At 37.2% G+C, this 21,713-nt stretch overlaps 1 protein-coding gene across 2 annotated transcripts in view; it reads right to left on the minus strand.

Annotated features, from left to right (window-relative positions):
- The window catches only part of ZFAND3 (zinc finger AN1-type containing 3), a 330,031-nt gene that overhangs the window by 56,139 nt on the left and 252,179 nt on the right, over positions 1-21,713 (minus strand). For both annotated transcript variants that reach the window (XM_028120759.2, XM_028120760.2), the window contains exon 4: positions 3,353-3,418. In XM_028120759.2, the coding sequence (XP_027976560.1) occupies positions 3,353-3,418 (66 nt within the window). The remainder of the gene's footprint in view (positions 1-3,352; positions 3,419-21,713) is intronic.

Raw genomic sequence — 21,713 nt, forward strand, 5'->3', positions numbered from 1 at the left:
CATTATTATGCTAGAGGCTGCTTTAGGTCCAAACTTGTATGGATAGATTGGTTGGGAAGAGTTGGTGTAGTCTAATTCAGAGGGTCTCACTCTACAGCTCATAAGAAGTAACATGTGGTTGTAAGGTAATTACTCACTGATCATCTATGTCTAAAGCCTGTCTGAGAGATCTTTAGGAGAACTACTGTTGTATCCACTGTGGCAGAAGCACCACAGGGCAAGTGTTAGAGGCACTGAGTACTACTCTTCAAGACTAGACATAAAGAATACAAGACACTCCGGCAACACAACAATAAGTAACTGGTGGTGATTCATAAAAAAATGCCCAGGATCCCCATAATGGGCAACCTTCTCATTCCAGGACAGAAAGATGGAAGTCAACCCGTCATTCTTAAGGCAAATCACTTAATTTACCTCTGAAAATCAGGAAGCTCTGTCCTCTAGAGTCAGGGCCGTTGTGTAAGGCAGAAGCCATATGGCTAGTTCAAGGAGCCTGAGGGGGCACAGGCAGGCTTCTTGAAAAGAAATGTAGCAGGCTGAACTTGATGGCCTTTAATGTCCATGCTAAGAAATCTCAACTTTCCTTCAGGCTTTTTGGGAGTGAACTGCACATTGCATTAATTTCCTTCCAAGCCAGAAATTCTCAATCTCTTTCTAGTTAAGAGGTATTATATTCACCTAAAAGGAGGCCTGGGAATGTGTGACTGAGAACTCAATGCCTCCCTTATCATGTGCATATTAACCTCAGTTCCTAATATAGCACTGACATGCAACAAAAAATGTGATCAACGAAATCAATTAATGAAACTAGATATGGTAGGGGCGCCTGGATGGCTCAGTTGTTAAGTGTCTGCCTTCGGCTCAGGTCATGATCCTGGGGTCCTGGGATTGAGCCCCACATCGGGCTCCCTGCTCAGCAGAGAGCCTGTTTCTCCCTCTCCCACTCCCCCTGCTTGTGTTTCCTCTCTCACTGTCTCTCTCTGTCAAATAAATAAAATCTTAAAAAAAAAAATGAAACTAGATATGGCAATCCATTCTGTAAACTTCTATCTACTCTTCTTTCTGCCTGAAATAACATTAATGTGATATCAATACCATCAACATCACATATAATCTTTAGTGATTATAGTATGATAGCAGCTCCCATTATTAAAGATCAATTATGTGAGCTTTATGTATATTATTTCTTACATCAAACCTATGAGATAGATTTATCATCCCATTTTTCAGATGAAGAACACATTTTGAGATGTTAACTTATTTACTCAAAATCACATTTTGTAAGTGGCTAGGCTAGGATCTGACATCAGATCTGTTTCTAGAACTCACATTTTTAAAACTACTTCACAATGTGCAGTGTTTCAAAATCTTATTTCTCTTTCTCCATACTTCACCAATGATATGTTTTTCCACTGTCTGGCTGGGCATATAAGTAATTACAATAAAATGCAATAAGCAGAAACATTATGTAGTGGAAAACAACACAGACTTTAGCATCTGAGAGATCTGTATCCAACAAACTGATAGTGACCAGAGGGGAGGTGGGCAGGGGTATGGGTGAAATAGGTGATGAGGATTAAGATCACACTTAGCTTGATGAGCACTGAGTAATGTAGAGAATTGTTGAATTGCTATATTGTACACCTGAAACAAATTAACATTCTATGTTAACTATACTGGAAATTAAATTTAAAAACTTAATAAAAGAATAAAACATCTGTGTTCAAGTCCTGACTCTATTACTTACTAGGAATATCACCACCCCAGGAAATATACTTAACTTTCTGAGTGCCTATTTTTGTCATCTATAAAAGAGGAATAATTATCTTGCAGAACCGTTCTGAAGATTATGTGGGCATGTATGTAAAACATATTGAATGGTGTCTGGTAATGTAGTAAGCATGCAATAAATGCCATTACTATTTTTAGATAAACAAAATCGTATGGGAGCAAAAGAGTGGAAAGAGATCTGCCTAGAAAATGAAGGACAAAAGCACATGATATTCAGGAAGGGTTCCTACTAATATCAGTGTCTACGCTGAGCACATAAGTCTCCTTTCTAAATCTCTCAGGATGACCCAATGTATTCGAGGCCCACTCCTTAACTACCTCAACACGTTGGTAGTGCCAATGGTAAATTCTGCCCTGAGAGCCAAGACTGAAAGAAAGGAAAGAAGAAGGACTAAAGTATACTGTGCATGTGAAGTGCTGGGCCTGAAATCAAAGGGCTCTGAGTGTGTTCAAGCTTCTGCCTGGAGTGGGTGTAGGAAGCTGGCTTCCCACGGGCCAGTCAGGATGGCCTTAACCCAGGGCACAGTTCTCTTCTACCTCAACCAGGAACTACCCAGGGGAGCTCGGGTATTGGGCACAGGAGGGATGAGAGCATGCCAGGACAATCTCATACACCTCTTGCCTCAAAACTGGTGTAGAAGAGTAAAATTAAATTCCTTTAGAGTTCAATGCCTGGACATTACTCTGAAACTGTGCAAGGACAGACCTGTTTCAGGTTTAACATCAAAACTACGATCATTAAAGGGACTGACGCTTTAGTTTAACTTTGTACACAGAAATAGTTTGTGCTATTTCTGCTGGGGAGTTAAAAGGACTTTTTAAGTTGTGAAAAAGACTCTAACTGTGACCTTTAGAAAAACAATATAATTACTTTGACTCTTCCAAATATAATCTTTAAGATATTTTAAATAGCAGGCAGCATTATTAGAAAAGGCAAATATTGTTTAAAATAAATTAAGCTACAGACTAAGGGAGCAATGGGCATTACAACTGCTCTTCAGAAAGCTACAAGATTCATGACTTCATGTTTAATAAAAATGTCACAGATGCACAAAGATGTTTTTGGGATTCCATGCATCTAAAAAGAATGATTTCAGCATACCTCATGGCTTTAAGATGAAGGGGAGAAAATATTTTCTAAAACTATTAGGATACTATAATTGTCAAGTTAAAATATACATTATCTGTACTACAAAACTTCTTTCACTCTCCAGCTCCATTATTTAAGTAATGTTTTTGTAGTAGGTCCAAGACTTAGACAAATTAGACACATGCCAGAAACTAGGCAATTATCTGTATTTTCTGTATGTTTCATGTCTTAATAATATTCTTCAAACATTAGGAAGTAGGTAAATTTTAATGTCCACCTGACCTCAAAGAGCACAACTCTGACCCCTCATCACTCCACCTCCACTCCCAATACTTAGCACATAATACATCAATTGACAATTGATGGAAGAAATTAGACAGTACCCTGGCAAAGACACCATGTTAAAACCAGTAGCTAATTTCTGTGAAGAATCCAGGTAAGAATGAATCCAGATAAGAATGATGTACGTACCTGTACCACAGGATCTTTTGGTTGGTGTGATTAACGAGACATGAGCTGTGTCTGTGCATGGCCCACCTAGAAATAGAAAGGCAGGCACATCAGTCAGGACATATCTTCTACATGCCCAAAGTTGCTATCTTGGATAAAGAGAAACCGAAAAAGGCAGGGATCAACCTGCAAATATGCATGAAGAGGGGCAGTGGGAAAGATGGAGGTGCTAGTGGTGGTGGAAGGTTAATTCTAAGGACCTTATTTCAGTTCAGCTCTTCAGACTATAGGTCCATATTCTTTCTATATCATAACGTGCTTTTCATAAATAACAATGGAGTTTCATAATGTTCAGAAGCTGAGGATAAAATTTGAATTAGAATTCTAATCCATGTGACAGGAAATTACCAGTAGGTTTAGAGAGATGAGTTTTTCCACAGAGCAATAAGCAGGAGCACTCCCTCTGAAGTTGATCTCAGTGGTCACCCCACCTTTGAATTTATTGCAAAACTAGTCTTATTTAAAGAGGGGAAACTCCCTAAGGAACAAAACACTGTTTTACAAAAAACTAAGGATCATTTTAATATATAAAGAGAGTATTACTGAACAAGGAAGAGTATCTGGCTTAATTATAAGAGTATGATAGGAAGAGGGGCCTTTTATGGAATCTCTGTGAGCCCAGAGATCTGGTGGATAAGCATAATTCAAGAGCATGCAAGAGATACAGTCAGTTCCTAGGTGAGGGCTTGAAAAGCAGTAATTTCATTCTGCAGAATCAGGAACACCAACAAATTCTTAAGTTGATATTGATATATACTCCAACCCTCCCATGTTGGGGGCCATGCCCTACCTTCTGAAATAGGAAGTTACTCTATAAACATGAATACCAATGGTTCTCTACATGCCCTAGGAGGGGCAGTGATGATGAATCATAAAGGAATAAAACACACAGGCAAATGTTACAGTATTTTGAAAGGCTCCTCAGATGATGAGGACTAGCAAAGGGAAATATGGTTTCTTGGCATAGTTGTATGCCAACTATGACAAGACTTTCTATCACTGAAGTTACCCATTAAAAAGAAAAGAAAGGTGAAAGCGCTCTGAGCCCTATTCCTAGAGTTTACGCCACCACCATCCATGGGTTTAGGAACCTAGAGATCCCACCTAAGAAGTTCATTAGTCCGTTCTTTCCTACACCAAGGCCATAACAGCAGCAAACTTCAGTGGGCGGAAGACAGGGGGTAAACAGTAAAAGGAAGGAAAAACCAAGCAAGTGTATTGTTACTGTCAAGGAGCACTTAGAAAATCCTACTATGTGCCCACCACATGGGATAGTCTCATGCTCGGGGAGCTTATAACCCTTTTAGGACGACAAAATTTGTGTACAATAAAGAACAATACATGACGGTAATAAAGAGTTGGATGGGAAATGACCAAGTGCCAAAGAATATGGAACAAGTAACACATGCTAAATGTAATCAGGAAGAACAAGATTCATCATTGGCCAGCATCTCCTGGAAATACTTATGAAGAATTTGAAAATGAGGCAAGAATAAACCAAAGTTAGAAAGGCTAAAAGAGCAAGGCATTTCAGTTGAAAAATTTTTCTACATACATTACAATCACTAGAGAAAACTTAACATACTAAAATTCCAGAGTCCAAATGGACAACTGTGACATGAAAAATAGGCAACATGGAGTGACAATGAGCTGTAGGAAAATCTGACACAAATCCCATATCCATTAAGAACCCTCTGGATAATGGCTTCTACAGCTCCATAAAAACACTTTTGCTTTTGCCTCCATGTGAGGTTTTTGATTTTGGTTTTTGTTGTTGTTAATTGAAGCATTCTTATTTCTGGGGAATTACAGGCTGTTATAGAAGACTTAATTTAAAGTCCTGCAATGACTCCCTACTTGCTGAGTAATCCGGGATAAGTTTAACAAAAAAGTGGGGATAGTAAATTGCCTATAAGCCACAGTGCTGATGAGATCATCTGTACAAAAAGACTTCATAAACTATAAAGCTTTATATTATGTATCATCACTTTCTCTATCACCATATTTTATGCTCCCAAGAGCCAACAGCCACTTTGTCATCTACTCTTGGGTCATGACTGTGTGAACAGTGGGCAATTAATAGTGTTTATTAAGTAACCACTGAGAATTGTTTGATGAAATAAGGAGAATAATGTGTCTTTTATAATAAACCTTTTTTTAATAGAGGTATTACAAGGGGTGCCTGGCTGGCTCAGTCGGTAGAGCATGTGACTCTTGATCTCACGGTCATGGGTTCAAGCCCTGCATTGGGAGTAGTTTACTTGATTAAAAAAAAAAAATTAAAAAGAGGTATTACAGAAAGAATGAAATACTAGAATGAAGTGCACAAATCTTAAAGAGACACACTGAAGGCTTTTAATGTATATATACTTGTGTTAACAACCATCAGATAAAAATATTAGAACATTTCCAGAATCTAGAAAGTTCAAAGGAGCATTTTCAAAACAGATTCCCAGACCCAGACTCTGGAAATTTTGATGCAATAGGTGGGGGTGGGCAGAGAAGTGATTTTAGCACACATTTTAAAACCGGCTGAACACAATGTAAATATTAACAGCCCAGTCAGTTCCAATCTCTAACATTTTCTTTAACTCCCAGTTCAATATCTGGCCAAGATCACGAAGTACCCATAACACTGTGAGCTGCATGGAGCACAAGATTCAGTAACAGCATAACTATCAGAATACTTTTTTAAAGGGACGTAAAATAATTCATCCAATAAAATTATGAGAGAAGGGAGAAATTGGTCAAATCAAAACCCCTAAAGAAATTTAGCTGGGACTCGTGAATTAACACACCCATTTTTACAAATGTAATCTTTACCTCAATCTGTGGGTTGAGAGTTGATTCTTTTTAAAACCTAATGAATGAATTTCTGTAGGTTTTGGCAAATACGCAAATAACTTTAAGGCTACCTAGCATATCTCAACATGCATCATCATGAAAGTGTTCTCCAGAGAGCTTGTTAAACTAACAACCCAATCCAATGTATTCACTACATTACAGTAAAGTACAAATAGAACCATAGTTGAGCCAAAACAAATTGACAGCATGAGTAACTAGCAGTGATAATACATCCCAGCTTTGATAATTGGACAATATTATAAACAGAAAGCTTGGAATTAAGTTTGGTCTGGAAGACTATAACCTATGAAACTCTTTAAAATCCAGAATGGATGCATATGAGCACTGCACATATATTCTACACTAATTGTGCTGTCATACAAAATGCCTATACTCTCAAATAAAAATAGTCATCACAGGAGATTATACCTACCTTTATACAATTACAGATCTTCCTTAACTTACAATGGGGTTATGTCCCGATAAAGGCATCATAAGTTGAAAATGGAAAGTTGGAAATGCATTTAATCACCTAACCTACTGAATATTACAGTTAGCCTAGCTTATCTTAAATGTACTCAGAACACCTGCATTAACCTACAGTTGGGCAAAATCATCTAACACAAAGCCTATTTTATACTGAAGTTTTGATATTGAAGAGTGTACTGAAGGTGAAAAACAGAATGGTTGTATGGATACAGAATGGTTCTAAGTGTATGGTTGTTTACCCTTGTGAAGGTGAAGCTGACTGGGAGCTGTTCTCCTTGCTGCTGCCCAGCATCATGACAGGGTACTGTACCATATATTGTTAGCCCGGGAAAAGATCCAAATTCAAAGTTCTCCAGGAAAAGATCCAAATTCAAATTTCAAGTATGGTTTCTACTGAATGCATATGGCTTTAGCACCATCGTAAAGTCTAAAATTCCTAAACTGAACCATTGTTAGGTCAGGGACCATCTGTAATTACAAATCAACTCAGTTAAAATGAATACAGAAAATTAAGGACCACTCAAGGGGAAGCTTTTCAAGTTTTTGTCCACAATAAAAATATAACATGGGTGCCATGTGGTTATAGCAAACAAGATAATTTTGAGACTTAATAGTAAGGGTCCAAGTCAGGGCACCTGCTCTATCAAGGAATGGAGTTGGCTTTTCTTTACTGAGCTTTCTAATGCCTGAAAAGGGTAGCATATGGTCCAATAAGTCACTGTAAACCCTGCTCCTAATTTTGGCCCTTCTCCCTTTTCTTTCCAAACAGCAGGGTAGACAGAGCTAATAATTGAAGAGCAAGGTAAGGAAGCCTCTTCATAACTGGGTTCTATAAATGAATGTGATGTATGTGTATGTACATGTGTTTTACGTGTTCAGTGTGATCATACTTAGGAAAAGATCTAAGCACAGAATTATTTACACCATTACCCTCTAGCCTATAGTAGTGGCAACTGAGTTTGGAAAAGTAAGTTTTGGGTTTCTGAATATTAAAAAAAAAAACCCACAGCTAAAGTTCCTTGTTTAATGAAAGGCTCTCTGGGGATTCTGAACCAGATGATATCAAGATTAACCAACCTGAACTAATTTTTAGTCAATTACCATGAGTTCTTTTTGCTTTCTTTTGCTAAAGCATATTAAATATCTTTTTTCAAACTTCTTCACCATCTGCAGATATTTAATGACAGATTATCATTTTGCATTTGATGTTACATTCAAAGGACTTTTTTCTAAGTTTCAACAATTTAGAGCCTGGAATTTGCAAGTAAATAATATCTGTGGTAGTTTGTGGTTTGTGACCAGAAGTCTGAATGCACTATTTTGTCTTCTAGGGATGTTTCTATTCTTGTATTAAAGGTGTCGTACATAATGTAGCACTATGGATTACATTTGCAATTCCACATGAGAGGCATGAAATAAAATTTTTCAGCTGTATTCCCAATAAGAAATCTTTATAGCATTTCTAATAGGGTAGTGGATTTTCTTGGAGAAACAGTACTAATTTCAGCCCTGTAAAGTTGAAGACAGGGGTTAAATCTGCATACTAACTTCACTATAACCTGCAAATCCAGAAGGACTGAATAAAGGTATCCCATTAACTATCAACACTCATATTTCAAGCTGAAGGAGAATTCTCAAATTTTCTATCAGCCTCCTATAGAGTTACTGAGCATGTCAAAAAAACCTGGGAGCCTACCCCTCTGTAGTAGTCAATCCCATAGACTGGTTGAAGACTATGACTCAAGGAGGAAGCAGAGAACACAGTCTTGGAGGCAGGTGCGTTTAGGATGGCAATCATCTTAGGCACTCCAAATCTAAGGCTGAGTAAATACAGAAAAATAGTATTTCTCCTTAACCTTGAAAATAATAGAGATCAACAATCTACCCAGAAAGGTTTTCTTAAAACAGCTGTGATGACTGGTTATTTTTGGCTCCTGGATCCATAGCCCTCATTGGCTGCAGTTATACCACGTGTTAAAAGACTGGATTAGGAAATTAGGAAAAATGGACTGTCAAGGAGTCAGTCAGCTAAAAATTGCCAGAAGCTCAATAATCAAACAAATATTCTATCAGCTCTTTCATGGTAACTGCAAAACATTAATACACAAAAATAGCCATTCCTTTTGCAGATTTATAACACTTCTATATTCCTGTTTAATTAACATGACATTTACATAACAGTATCTAATTAATTTCCAACTAAAGGCACTATGGGCTAATTAGAAATGCATCATCCTTTTTAAACCAGCTTGTCAATTCCATTCTCTCATAATCTGCACATTGTTTACCATGCAGCATCTTCCTTTTCTAGGCTCAGTGTTCAAAAGGTGATTTCTGACAGCAGATTCAAGAGGTACAATTCTCCTCCCTCTCAAGAGATTTATAAAATCTTATCAAGAGTTTTTTGATGAAGCAACAAAAAAAAAAAGAAAACCTAAGCAAAAAAAAAAAAAAAATCCTATGCAACAGAGATAGTAAAATAAATTCTACACTGTCTCCTCATGTGGCCATATTAAGAATGTAAAACTATCTAAAAATATTCAAAGAATCTATATTTCCGGGTACCTGGGTGGCTCAGTCAGTTAAGCATTTACCTTTGGCTCAGGTCATGATTCCAGGGTCCTGGGATCGAGTCCTGCATCAGGCTCCCCGCTTAGTGGGGAGTCTGCTTCTCCCTCTGCCTCCCCCACCCAGCTTGTGCACTCTCTCCCGCTCTCTCAAATAAATCAATAAAATATTTTTTAAAAATCTGTATTTCTTCAGTAGCAAAATATTCCTTCCTTCAAAGCCTTCAATACACACATGGAGACATAAAATAGTAAATGGTAAAAAATAAACAGTAAGAAATGAATATCAGGAACAGATCAGAATGTGCAAGCAAATAAGTCCGCTCCCTCAGAAAAGGTGATCCTCCAACCTCACCTTAAACATGCAATTCATGAATTGTTTTAATCAGAAAGAACACACCTAATCTGTCTACATAATTGAGTTTGAAAAGCACCATCGATTAAAAACAAGGATACGTAAAGATATGAGTGGGAATCTAAGTTTACAGAAAATCTTCAGCACAGATAATAGCCCTCCCATTTCTCCAAATGAAATTTCCAAATTAAACCCTTTACAAAGCTTTTTACAGAATCTAAGTGTTAATTTCTCTGTTAGAAGTTCTAATCCTAACTTATTGCGTGATCTCTCACACCATTTAGATCTAAATTAGGGATTCATGAGAAGGGGATTTTCAAAGTGGGTCAGAAGTTGCTATTGGTAGCTATCTATTTTGCTCATAAAGGGCTTCTCAACAAAATTTCATTACCATTCTACCCTTGCTCCCCTAAATAAATTATAGTGCTGGGCAGCTCTGCAAATGTTAGTGTTATGCTTGTGTGTGAGTATGTTTATTACCCTATTTGCTCAATAGAAACAAAATTAAAAACTCTCCCACACCACCTTCCCCATGGAACAACACTAAAAGAAAATGAAATCAGGAATGCTTTCCATTTGCCTAGTACTGAGAGACCCTCTTAGAGGAGTTAAAGAGGACATCCCTGCTGGTGCCAGGGGATGTTTTGGAAGAAATAGTCTCTCCTGACCCAGCAATGGCCTTAAATGGAATGAGCCTCAAGGGCAAGAGGAAAGTCTTACTTGTTTTAGTAATCTAGCACGTTAGGTGTTCAAAAATGTATTTTTCACTGCTGAACTAAAATGATCCAGGCCAAAAGCAATTACTGAACATACATAACTATTCAGAAAGGAATGGAACTATTATAAATATAGTTGATTTTCACCATAGTTACATGTTGATCTAGCACAGCAGTTCTCAAACATTTTGGTCTTAGGATCTTTTTTTCCCCAAAAGCAATTTTACTTTAGAGATAGAGAGAGAGAGAAAGGGAGCATGGGAGTGGGGGAAGGGCAGAAGCAGAAGGAGAGGGACAAGCAGACTCTGCACTCAGCACAGAGCCCCATGCGGGGCTCAATTCTAGGAAGGGGAGACCATGACCCAACTAAAATCAAGAGTCAGATGCTCAACCAACTGAGCCACCCAGGAACCCCCTTGGGATCTTTTTGTACTTAAAAATTATTAAGGACACTAACGAGCATCTGTTTATGTGGGATATACCTACTGATATGCACCTGATCTGAAATTAAAGCTGAAAAAATTTAAAAATATAACTTCATTTAAAATTCACAAAAATAACTACGTCTACATAAAAACATACTGTTTTATAAAAAGAAACTACACAATTTTTAAGAAAATTATGAGAGCTGCCTGTTTTAAAGGAAGAACATCTGACTTTTCACATCCATATGTGCATGCAATTTTAAGTGAGGACCATCAAGAAAATCTACCTTTCCACAGATACATAGTTGGAAAAGGAAGGACCTTATGGACCCTTGAATGGGTCTGGGGGACCTCTGTAGGTCGTCAGAGCACACGTTGAGAACCACTGGTATAGAACAAAACAATGAACCTAAAGATTTATATAATTTCCAATTTCTCCATACTTTCTTCACATGCCAATTGGCTTATTCTGGTCTTGCAGAGACCAACTGGATGTGACAGCATTAATGACAGCCATTCTCAACAAAATATTAAATATTTAGGTAAATAAAGAAAGGCAAGGGGTAGTGGAGTAAACTCTACAGTCATAATTTCAACCCAGGACATTCTGTTTCTACTACTTATATAGAAAGTAAAAACATGTTTCAAGGAATTAAAAAAATTCTGAGCCATTAAATGTTTGATTTCAGTTTTTCAGATATGATTTCTCACCCAGACCTTTGTAACTAAAACAGAGCTTCAATCAATCAATCAATCAATCAATCAATAGCACCCGATATCAAAATTCCAAAATGTGATAAAGTCCAATAGCAATTAACACTGAAATTCTAAGACACCACCATCTTAGGGATCAAAATTAGAACCCTTTTTTGAGAGGCCAAAATATCACCTGGCTAACAGTTCTATTTTTAGATACTTGTTTCTCTCTGTGATAAAGCATATTTAATATGGATATGAAATCAGGAGCTGTCACTTCCTCAATTCAGGCTTCAATTCTGACTATTTACAGGCATAGCTAACGCCCAACACAGATTTCTAGATTTGCATTTTACCATCAACATGAGCATGAATCTCATAACAACATTAATGGAGAAAGCACCTAGCATTAGAAGAGCTTTTATTTTGTTGCTGGAGTGGTGGGGGGTGGGAGGGATGGGGTGGCTGGGTGATAGACACTGGGGAGGGTATGTGCTATGGTGAGCGCTGTGAATTGTATAAGACTGTTGAATCACAGACCTGTACCTTTGAAACAAATAATACATGTTAAAAAAAAAAAAAAGCAGCAGCAGCAAGGGAAAAATGAAGGGGGGGGAAATCGGAGGGGGAGACGAACCATGAGAGATGATGGACACTGAGGGTTCTAGAGGGGAGGGCGTGGGGGGATGGGTTAGCCTGGTGATGGGTATTAAAGAGGGCACATACTGAATGGAGCACTGGGTGTTATACGCAAACAATGAATCATGGAACACTACGTCAAAAACTAATGATGTAATGTATGGTGATTAACATAATAAAACCTAAAAAAATTTAAAAAAAAAGAAGAGCTTTTATTTTTGAGATAGTTCAGCTACCAAGAGCACTCTCATAAATCTTGGCCTGCATCAGCAACTGAAAGGCTGCAATGCCTTCCTCGGAAAGGGAGGTGCTTGTGCAATGTTCTTTGTAAGGAGCTTCAGAGAAAATGGAAAAAGGCTTCTATTTAGGCCAAAGGTATTGCCCTATGGACATTTAAAAAGAATTTTGAACGCAGGACCCTTCTTCCTTGTTCCGTGTCTGAGCGTCTCCTACAGGTCGCTGGACCACGGCTGGCAATGCGCCCACAGTGACACTGAATGGAAGGTACCTGGGTCCAACCTTCTTGTTTTACAAAAGTGACCGCTAACAGGTCCTGCTAATGGGACCTCTCTTTGCAAAAATAATAGTTGAAAATGTCATGATTTGAATTATGTAGAAAAGTGTAGATATTTTGGAATTTAAAAAGATCCTTACAAAGATGGCATCCTATTGATTTATTAAATCTAAAAAATTGTCCTTTTGATAGATCAAAAAGTGCAATGGTTTATGAAATCACAGAGCACATGAACAGAAAATGGAAGTTACATGTATTCATTTTTGGCACTGACAGCTCTGAATTTTAGGAGAAGTTCACAAACACACCTAAAATACAACGTTAAAATAACTACTTCTAACACACCCAAATAAATGGCCCTATTATAATATGATTTTTTCAGCCAAACACTTCTGTCATAATAAAGCTTAGATTTAGTTTAGATTCGGCACAGTGTCACCCATTACCTATATCTGTGGGAGAGAAAAATATGACAACTGCAAAGGGCTAAAGCCGTGTGAAATGTAGTTGTTCACTGTGACCTTTACTTCCATAGCAAAGTACAGAGCACTTCATTTAATAAGAACGTAAAACAAAAATCTGCATTCACAGAGAGCCGGGAGAGTGATAATGTTGCTTCAAAACCTAGTCTGAATATCAGTAACTGTATAATCTCCTAGGTGCCTGACGAAATCTTTAAGGAAAACAAGCCTTTCAGGTTTGCAGACTTCTTAAGGGAGCCTTAAACATGAGTGTTTCAAGTCTGCTACTCTTCTGTCTGGCAAAGGGGAATCCTGAAGGGGGAAATTCAGGTGACAAAACCAATACTATAAGCAAAAACTGTTACTTCACAACAAGCAAGTAGCTATTTGTGAAGGAAGGAAGGAAGGGGGGAGGGGGAGAGAGAGAGAAAGAAAAAGAGAAAAGAGAGAAAGATCTCTGAGAAAGAGAGAAAAGAAAGATCAGAGAGAAAAGAAAAAAGAGAGAGAGAGAGAGAGAGAGAGAGAAAGAAAGAAAGAAAGAAAGAAAGAAAGAAAGAAAGAAAGAAAGAAAAGAAAAGAAAAGAAAGAGAGAAGAAAGAGAAGAAAGGAAGGAAAGGAAGGAAGGAAGAAAGAAAGAAAAGAAAGAAAAAGAGCAGGAGGGAGGAAGGGAAGAAGGAAGACAGTCTCCCCTTATTGCAAAAGCTCTGGTGGTTAAAAGAGATGAACTGTCACCACAACAAGGCAACCAAATTTCAAACTTTGGTAGGGAAACTGCCTTTTTGAGTTGCTTCATCATAAGGATACTGAATGGCACAGACACAGAAAATAATAAAAGAATATTAAGTAAGTTGTTCCAAATCAGGTTCAGGACAAACCTCTCTTTAATATACCAAAACACATAAAGTAGGTTTCTAAAAGTAAGAAGAATCAGAAAACTTTTCTAACTATTTAAATCCGTAAGCACTTACTGAGCACTGCCTTGCCAAGCACTGTGCTGGGTACTCTGGGGAAGAGCAAAGCAACATATAATGAAGTCTCTGCTAATTCTGGGTTTACCCTCTAAGCTGGTACAAGGAGACGACATCATTAAAGAGCTAACCAAACCAATATGGGATTAGATGTTACAGGTAGGAAGAAAGTATAGGAATCCTTGGAGGAAGCAAATAGTGTGGATAAAATGGTTTTGAGATGGCTTCTAAGAACATGAATAAAAGTGGTAAGACAAGTGCCAGGATGTCTTCTGAGGACAATAGGGTCTAGCTTGGCTCAGAGCTGAACATCACTGCTGAAATGGTTAGACAGGTAGATACAATGAGGGTCCAGATTACAGGGGAGGATGCTTGAATCTGAATGACCAGACAGGTGATGATAAGTCAATTAAAGAATTTCCTTTTTTTTAAAGATTTTTATTTATTTAATTGACAGAGAGAGAGACAGCAAGAGAGGGAACACAAGCAGGGGGAGTGGGAGAGGGAGAAGCAGGCTTCCCACTGAGCAGGGAGCCCGATGCAGGGCTCAATCCCAGGACCTTGAGATCATGACCCGAGCTGAAGGCTCGGTCCTTTCCTTTCTTGTTTAACATGGTATCAATGGGAAACTCATCTGATAAATTTATGGACTAGGACAAGACTAGAAGCAAGATATGGCTGTAATGCTACAAAAACACAATGGTGGCAGTGGTAACTTCCCAGTTTAATATGTCTCCACTGAGTTAACCAGAGGATCATAAAGACAAATCAGGAAATAATAACCAATATCAGAGTAATTAGAATAATATTTAGCTTATGTACTTGGTACAATATATACTCTAGAGTTAATAAATGAAAGCTATGTATTCCAATAAATTTAGAAGTCTAGATGAAATTAACATTTTTATTAAAATATTGATTATCAAAATTGACTTCAAATGAGGTAGAAAATATGACTAGTACAATATCAGGTATCAGGCCAATCAGTTTTATGAATAAGTCCTTCAAGCTTTCAAAGAATAGGTATGTTACATAATGTGAGAGTATAAGATAAAAATTTGTATTTAGAGCACAGGAAAAGATGAAAAGCTTTCTATGAAGTTAACATAACTGATGCCGAAACTAGACAGGAATAGCCTGCCCACATATATAAACACACTTACATATAAAATTAACTCACTTATTAAAAGGGTATAAAATTTAAAATAAAATTAGCATTTTGAAGCAAAAGCAGTATACTGAAAGAACTAGCAGGGTTTAATTCAAGAAATGCAAAGATGGTTTAACCCTGGAAGTCCATTAAGTTAAGAGATTACATACTAAAGGAGAAATCCAAATGATCATCTCCATAGATGTTAAAAAGAAGTCATTTGACTCCTAATTTAAAAAAAACAAAGTTAACAAGCCATAAATAGAAAAATATCCTTAAACTGATAAATATCTACAAAAGAAAACCCTACAGCAAATACTCTATTTGTGAAATCCTACTAGAAGTAGTCCCATTAGTTAGAAATGAAAAAAAGAAAAAAACATTTAAAGCTCAAAAAAATAAGGTTTAAATAAATGAAAACAAATAATATTCCTATATGAGAAGACCCAATAGTGTATTAAAATGTCAATTATTCCCAAATAAATCTATGGATTCAATATAATCCCAATCAAAATCAAACTGTAACTGTTAATATAGCTTGATAAGCTGAGTATAAATTCATTAACAAGAGAAAATACAAAAGAATAGCTAACAAAATTTAGAAAAAAATAAACTAAGGGGGACTGGCTCTATCAGATATCAATACATACCACAAAGCTATATTCCAGTCTTAGGAATATACAAGTAGATGAATGGAACAAAATAAAAGATCCCCAAAACAGATACATGTTTATATAATGATAATGGCATTTCAAACCAGACCTATTTAAAAATTTTATTTATTTTAGAGAAAGAATGCGTGAGAGCAGGGGGAGGAGCAGAAGGGGAGGAAGAGGGAGAGGGAATCTCAAGCAGACTCCATGCTCAGTGTAGAGCCCGATGTGGGGCCTGATCTCACAACCCTGAGATCACGACCTGAGCCAAACCTAGAGTCTGATGCTTAACTGACTGAGCCACCCAGGCACCCCGCAAACCAGACCTGTTTAATAAATGGTTTTGCGATAACTGGTTCTCCATTTGGAAAAATTATAAGGATAAATCATGATACCTCATATCATATACAAAATAAATTCCAGATGGATTCAAGAGCTAAATATAGAAAAAGATAAACTATAAAAGTATCAAAATATATAAAAATATTTTTATAACCCAGTCATAGAGAAAGCCTTCTAAGAAAGGCACAAATGTAGAAGACAAAAGACCAGAACACTTGACTTTTAAAAAAATCTGTAAATTTTCTAATAAAATACAAGGTACCCAAATCAAAATTCAAAGTCAAGTGACACACCAGAAGAAAACATTTACAAGATATGCAACAAAGACTTATGAGTTCCTACAAATGGGTAAGAAAAAGACAGTTAATTAAAAAACAAATAAGAGTACAGATAGGCAAATCACTGGAGACATAAACAGTTAATAAACATATGCAGCAGTGCTCAATCTCACTACCAGGAGATGTCAGGGGAATGCAAGTTAAAATGAGCTATTCTTTTACCTATTGCCCCCCTTCCCCCAGAACACCTAACACTGGTAAAAGCATGGGAAACACTCTCAAACACTATTCTTAGGAGTACAAAATAGTAATGTCATTTTGGAAATGAATTTGGCCATGTATATCAAAAGCTAAAATATACATATTCTCTGACTTCTTGTTTCCTCCTTCCATGTATTTATCACGGAAAAATGACACATGCACTATTAGTCATGTACAAAAATGTCTACATCACATGGTTTATAGTAGAATATTAGAAACAGTCTCAAAAGAAAAGAGAAAATAATAATAATATGAAATACTATGAAGCTGTTTAAAAAGAATTACACAGATCTTTATGTGCTAATCTGGAAAGATCTCAAAAATATACTATTGGGGAACCTGGGTGGTGCGGCCAGCTGCATCTGACTCTTGGTTTCAGCTCAGGTTGTGATCTCAGGGTTGTGAGATTGAGCCTTATCAGCACGGAGTCTGCTTAAGATTCTCTCTCCCTCCCACTCTTGCCCCTCACACTTGTGCGTCCACGTGTGCCCACTCTCTCTCTAAAATAAATAAATCTTTAAAAAGTATATACTGTTAAATTAAAAGAGCAAACTACAAATAATATAGAGTATGTTCCCATTTGTATAAAAATGAACAAAATCTTTATGTATGCAAACATAGATATAACTGCATTAAAAAAGAAGAATACATAACCCAAAATGAATAAACAGTGGTTATCTCTGGAAAGAATGGGAATTTAGTGGGGGTTTGGGGATAAAGGTGTGAAAAGAATATTTTCACCTTCTATTCTATATAAACCTGTATGCCTCTGTTTTACTTGTATACTTAAAAAATAGCATTAAAACTCTTTAGGAAAAAGAGCCAGCAAATGAGTAACTTAAAAATCATGGTTCTGCCTTAATTTGGTCTTTATTTTGACTACAAGTTAAAGGTCAGATGATACTATGAGTGCCTCAACAAGTTTCAACCCAGCTAACATTATGGAACAGAAATAATTTTGATAAGAAAACACTGCTAAACTGCTCAAGTCCGTCTGCTTTTTGACAGGGATTAATTTAATGATCCCATACATTGATTCCTGGTAAATGACAGCCATTCAATTCAATACAGCATATAACTGTACATTATCATACTGCACCGCAAAGTATCAATCTTTTTAGAACACAGCTATAATAAAAGCAGCATGTTTTACAGAATCAGCTCCAGGATAAATAAATGCACTGAAAAAAAAAATACCTTTAAATTAAAATCAAAAGAGACATTTAAAGTTTGGGCATTCTTCATTATGGGAAAGAATCTTCCACTTTGAGACTATTATATATCAGAAAAGCTCCATCTGTTGTATAATTATCTCTGATAAACGACCTGATGCTTCGAGCTTCATTAGAGAAAAGGGAAGAGAAAGACACATACAGAGAGAACTGTAAATAAATCTCCCCACCATATTTCACTTAAAACCAGCCCAGCAGGAAGTCGTAAAGTATTTTTTTAATAGGTAATATTTTCTAAACGTTCTACTAGAATAAGCCAGCCTGTTTTGCCCAATATCTACCTGGTCTTCTGAAGCAGGTGTAGTCCAAAAAAGGGAAAACTAGTTTCACTGAAAGATTATTAGAAATTTAATTGGTAAAAACAAACAGTCTTGCTACTTGGTGGCTGTAATATAATATTCCAGGGGACAGATAAGGGCTTGTCAGACAGGACTGAAGACTAGAATCTAGTGAAGCCTGCCCAACGTATGTTCAAAGACCCAACGGCAGTCTAGCAAGGACATCTATTAAAATGCAGTACTATTTTATTTCTATTTTATTTTACTTTCTAAATGCCTGAGGGAGCTGGGGTATCACCATGAACCAGTTTCCAAGGAAACAATGGAAATCTCCTTATTCAACCAAATTAATTTAACCACAGATAAAGAATGTTCTCAAATTTCTATTTTGGGAATCACTGTCATAATTAAAAGAAAATCCAGCCAGCAATTGGAAATGAAGCTTTCATCGTTAACAATCTTCATTAACATTCCAGTTAGTATGGTTCTCACTTTTTCTGTATGTTTCCTTTTGGCTATAACAAAAGCATCTCTTGGGTAGATGCAGTAGAGAAGAATATGAAAAATCTTGAGTATTATGGATGAAAAAGGCCCAGAGCTAAGTGCTAGTCCTGTCATGTGACTCAAAGCAAATTACCATGCAAACCTTTTTCTCATCTGTAGAACAGGAAGGAGAATATCTGCCATGCCTGCCTTGCACAGATGATCCCAGGAAAATGTTTGTTAAAGTGCTTTGTTAAACAGTGGTTAGCAAACTTTTTCTGTAAAGAACCACTGGGTCTCTGTGGCAACTACCCAATTCTGCAGCTGGAGTGCAGAAGCAGCCATAGACACAATACATAAATGAATGAGCAGGTTGTATTCTAATAAAACTTTATGAAACACTGAAATTTAAATTTCATATAATTTTTAAATGTCACAAAATATTGTTAGACTTTTTTCAGTCTTCTAAAATCATTTTTTAGCTCGTAGACCATATAAAAACAAGTGATGGTCTGGATGTGGCCCGTGGGCTGTATTTTGCCAATTCCTCTTGTAAACTATATTTTTATATATGTGTTGGCTGCTGTTTATTTCTTACTCTGTGCCTCCACAGACCTTAGGAAAGTATTCTGTATGAGGTGGGCCCTCTCTAACTGGTAGATTAGAATGTCAGAATATTTGAAAACAAGCCCATTTCTTGCCATTACTCTTCCCCAGTAGCAGGTATGGATATCAACTCTGTCTGGTATTAGTTCTCTTCCTCTCCTGCCTAGAAAGAAACAGACCAACCAATTCTCCTGAAACACCTCAATTTCTATCCAATATGTAGTGGGACTAGGAAAAAAAAAACACAAAACCAAACCTAGGTAGGCATGCACATCAGAAGTCTCCAAACATGTCATAAGTAGACGCCCAGAGTAACAAGAAAGCTGATTTACAGGAGAGAGAAAGGGCATTTTTTCATCTTTTAGGTCCAATCTGATAAGACTCTGACTTAAGATGACCAGTCAGCATGCTGCTGCTCATTTAAAAATAAAACAACTGGTTCCAGTGTTCTTTCTACAATCTGACATTATCCTTTCTCTCTTTAAAAGTTGGGTCAAGAAACATGAATACAAATCATTGTTTATCTCCTCTATGAAAACCCTGAAAATTGGGAGAACAATGAATAGTAGCAAAACCAGGAAAAAATGTTAGGGTTTTTTTTGTTATTTTGTTCTCCTTCCTCTGTAGTTTACATTTGCATGCAATGTCCTTTACGCTATAAATCGCTACAGAGACAGGAAGCTATGGTGCAATGCCAGAAAGCCAGGCTGTTCTGTGATCTTGGGCAAGATACTGAGTCATCTGTGCCTCCATCTCCACATCCATGAAAACAGATACGGTAACAGTCCCCACCATACAAGGGTAATTATGACGATAAAGTAGGTTAATACAGATAAAGTATTTCAAACAGTGCCTAGTATTTGATGAGTACTCTAGTGCTAGCTGTTACCATTATTACAGCATTTAAATGCTATGACAAGTCCTTTGGTCACTATTTGAGTTTTGTTTACACTGCCTTTTTTTTTAAGTTTCCAATGACGGAACTTGCAGACTCTTCTGTAGACACAATGGGAGAGGAAGAGGTATGTGTGTGTATTCAGACAAAAAAAATATTACTTGGAGCTTTTGGATATGTTTTATTTGACCTTCAGTTAGGTGTTTTAAGAAATTCTTTTGGATAAAAATCTGTCCTGTTTCTTTACTTAACCACTCTTGTCAGTAGTTTGTTTTGCTTTTTTTTTTTTAAGATTTTATTTATTTATTTGACAGAGAGAGAGAGAGAGACAGCGAGAGAAAGAACACAAGCAGGGGGAGTGGGAGAGGGAGAAGCAGGCTTCCTGCCAGGCACGGAGCCGGATATGGGGCGGGATGTGGGGCTTGATGTGGGGCTCGATCCCAAGACCCTGGGATCATGACCCGAATCGAAGGCAGACGCTTAACAACTGAGCCACCCAGGTGCCCCACTCTTGTCAGTAGTTTTTAACTCTACCTGCAGTCTTTTCAATACAGCATTAATGTACCCAGACTGTCACCACCTTTCTTTTCATACATTAATTTGACAGAAGCAAAAAGCAGATATAAACAATATTCATTCTCTTAGTACAGAAAAAGTAAGACCTTCTCACAAGTCCTAAAGAATACACAGCATTGTAGTTCTACACAATAACAACAGATCCATAATTACTGTATAGTTAACAAATTGTGTGGTACTTGGATTTGCAATCCCAAACCCATTCCCCAGCAACTTCCACACCCTACCTCTCCATACCTCTATATAAGGGAAGCTATGAAGGACCACCAGATGAAATTCTGGTCCCGAGAATGCTAAAAGATCAACATAAGTAATCCCCTGCTTCCTCTTCTTCCACCCTGCTTCTACGATGTACATCACAGCTGAAGAAATTTGCCAGGTGCCTAGGGATAGGGCTGTCTACTCTCACCTGGGTCTTCATCGCTACTTGGCAATCACTGTAATTATCTCATGTTGACTTATAATGTATCCGCCCTAACACTTTAACAAACTTCCCTACTTTTCTCATCCCTATATACCCCACATATAAATCAGGCACACACAGTTTTCAACCTCAGTGAGAAAGCTTTTGCAAATGACATGCTTATTGATCACTGCTCCTGCTGCCTCTTTCCTTATACCCTGAAATTCTTCTGTACCTGTGTCGGAGAACAAGCCAGAATTTCAGGGAGAGGCATATATATTTGAAAAGGTGACCTCCTTGGGGGCCTAATCTTGCTCATTTCTGTACCCAGCACTTAACCTAGTGCCTAACAGAGTAGGCTCCCAGGAAAGACCGCTAAATGAATATACAACCAATCTGCAATAGATTAGTAAATAGTTTGTATTTAGGTGATCGACCTCATGATCATCAAATCCAAATGTCTCTTGTCAGTTTACAGTCTGCAGAATTTT

The sequence above is a fragment of the Eumetopias jubatus genome, unplaced genomic scaffold (genome assembly GCF_037043125.1).
Source record: "Eumetopias jubatus isolate StellerSeaLion01/CBP00866 unplaced genomic scaffold, mEumJub1_p1.0 scaffold_6, whole genome shotgun sequence".
NCBI classification, from domain to species: domain Eukaryota; kingdom Metazoa; phylum Chordata; class Mammalia; order Carnivora; family Otariidae; genus Eumetopias; species Eumetopias jubatus.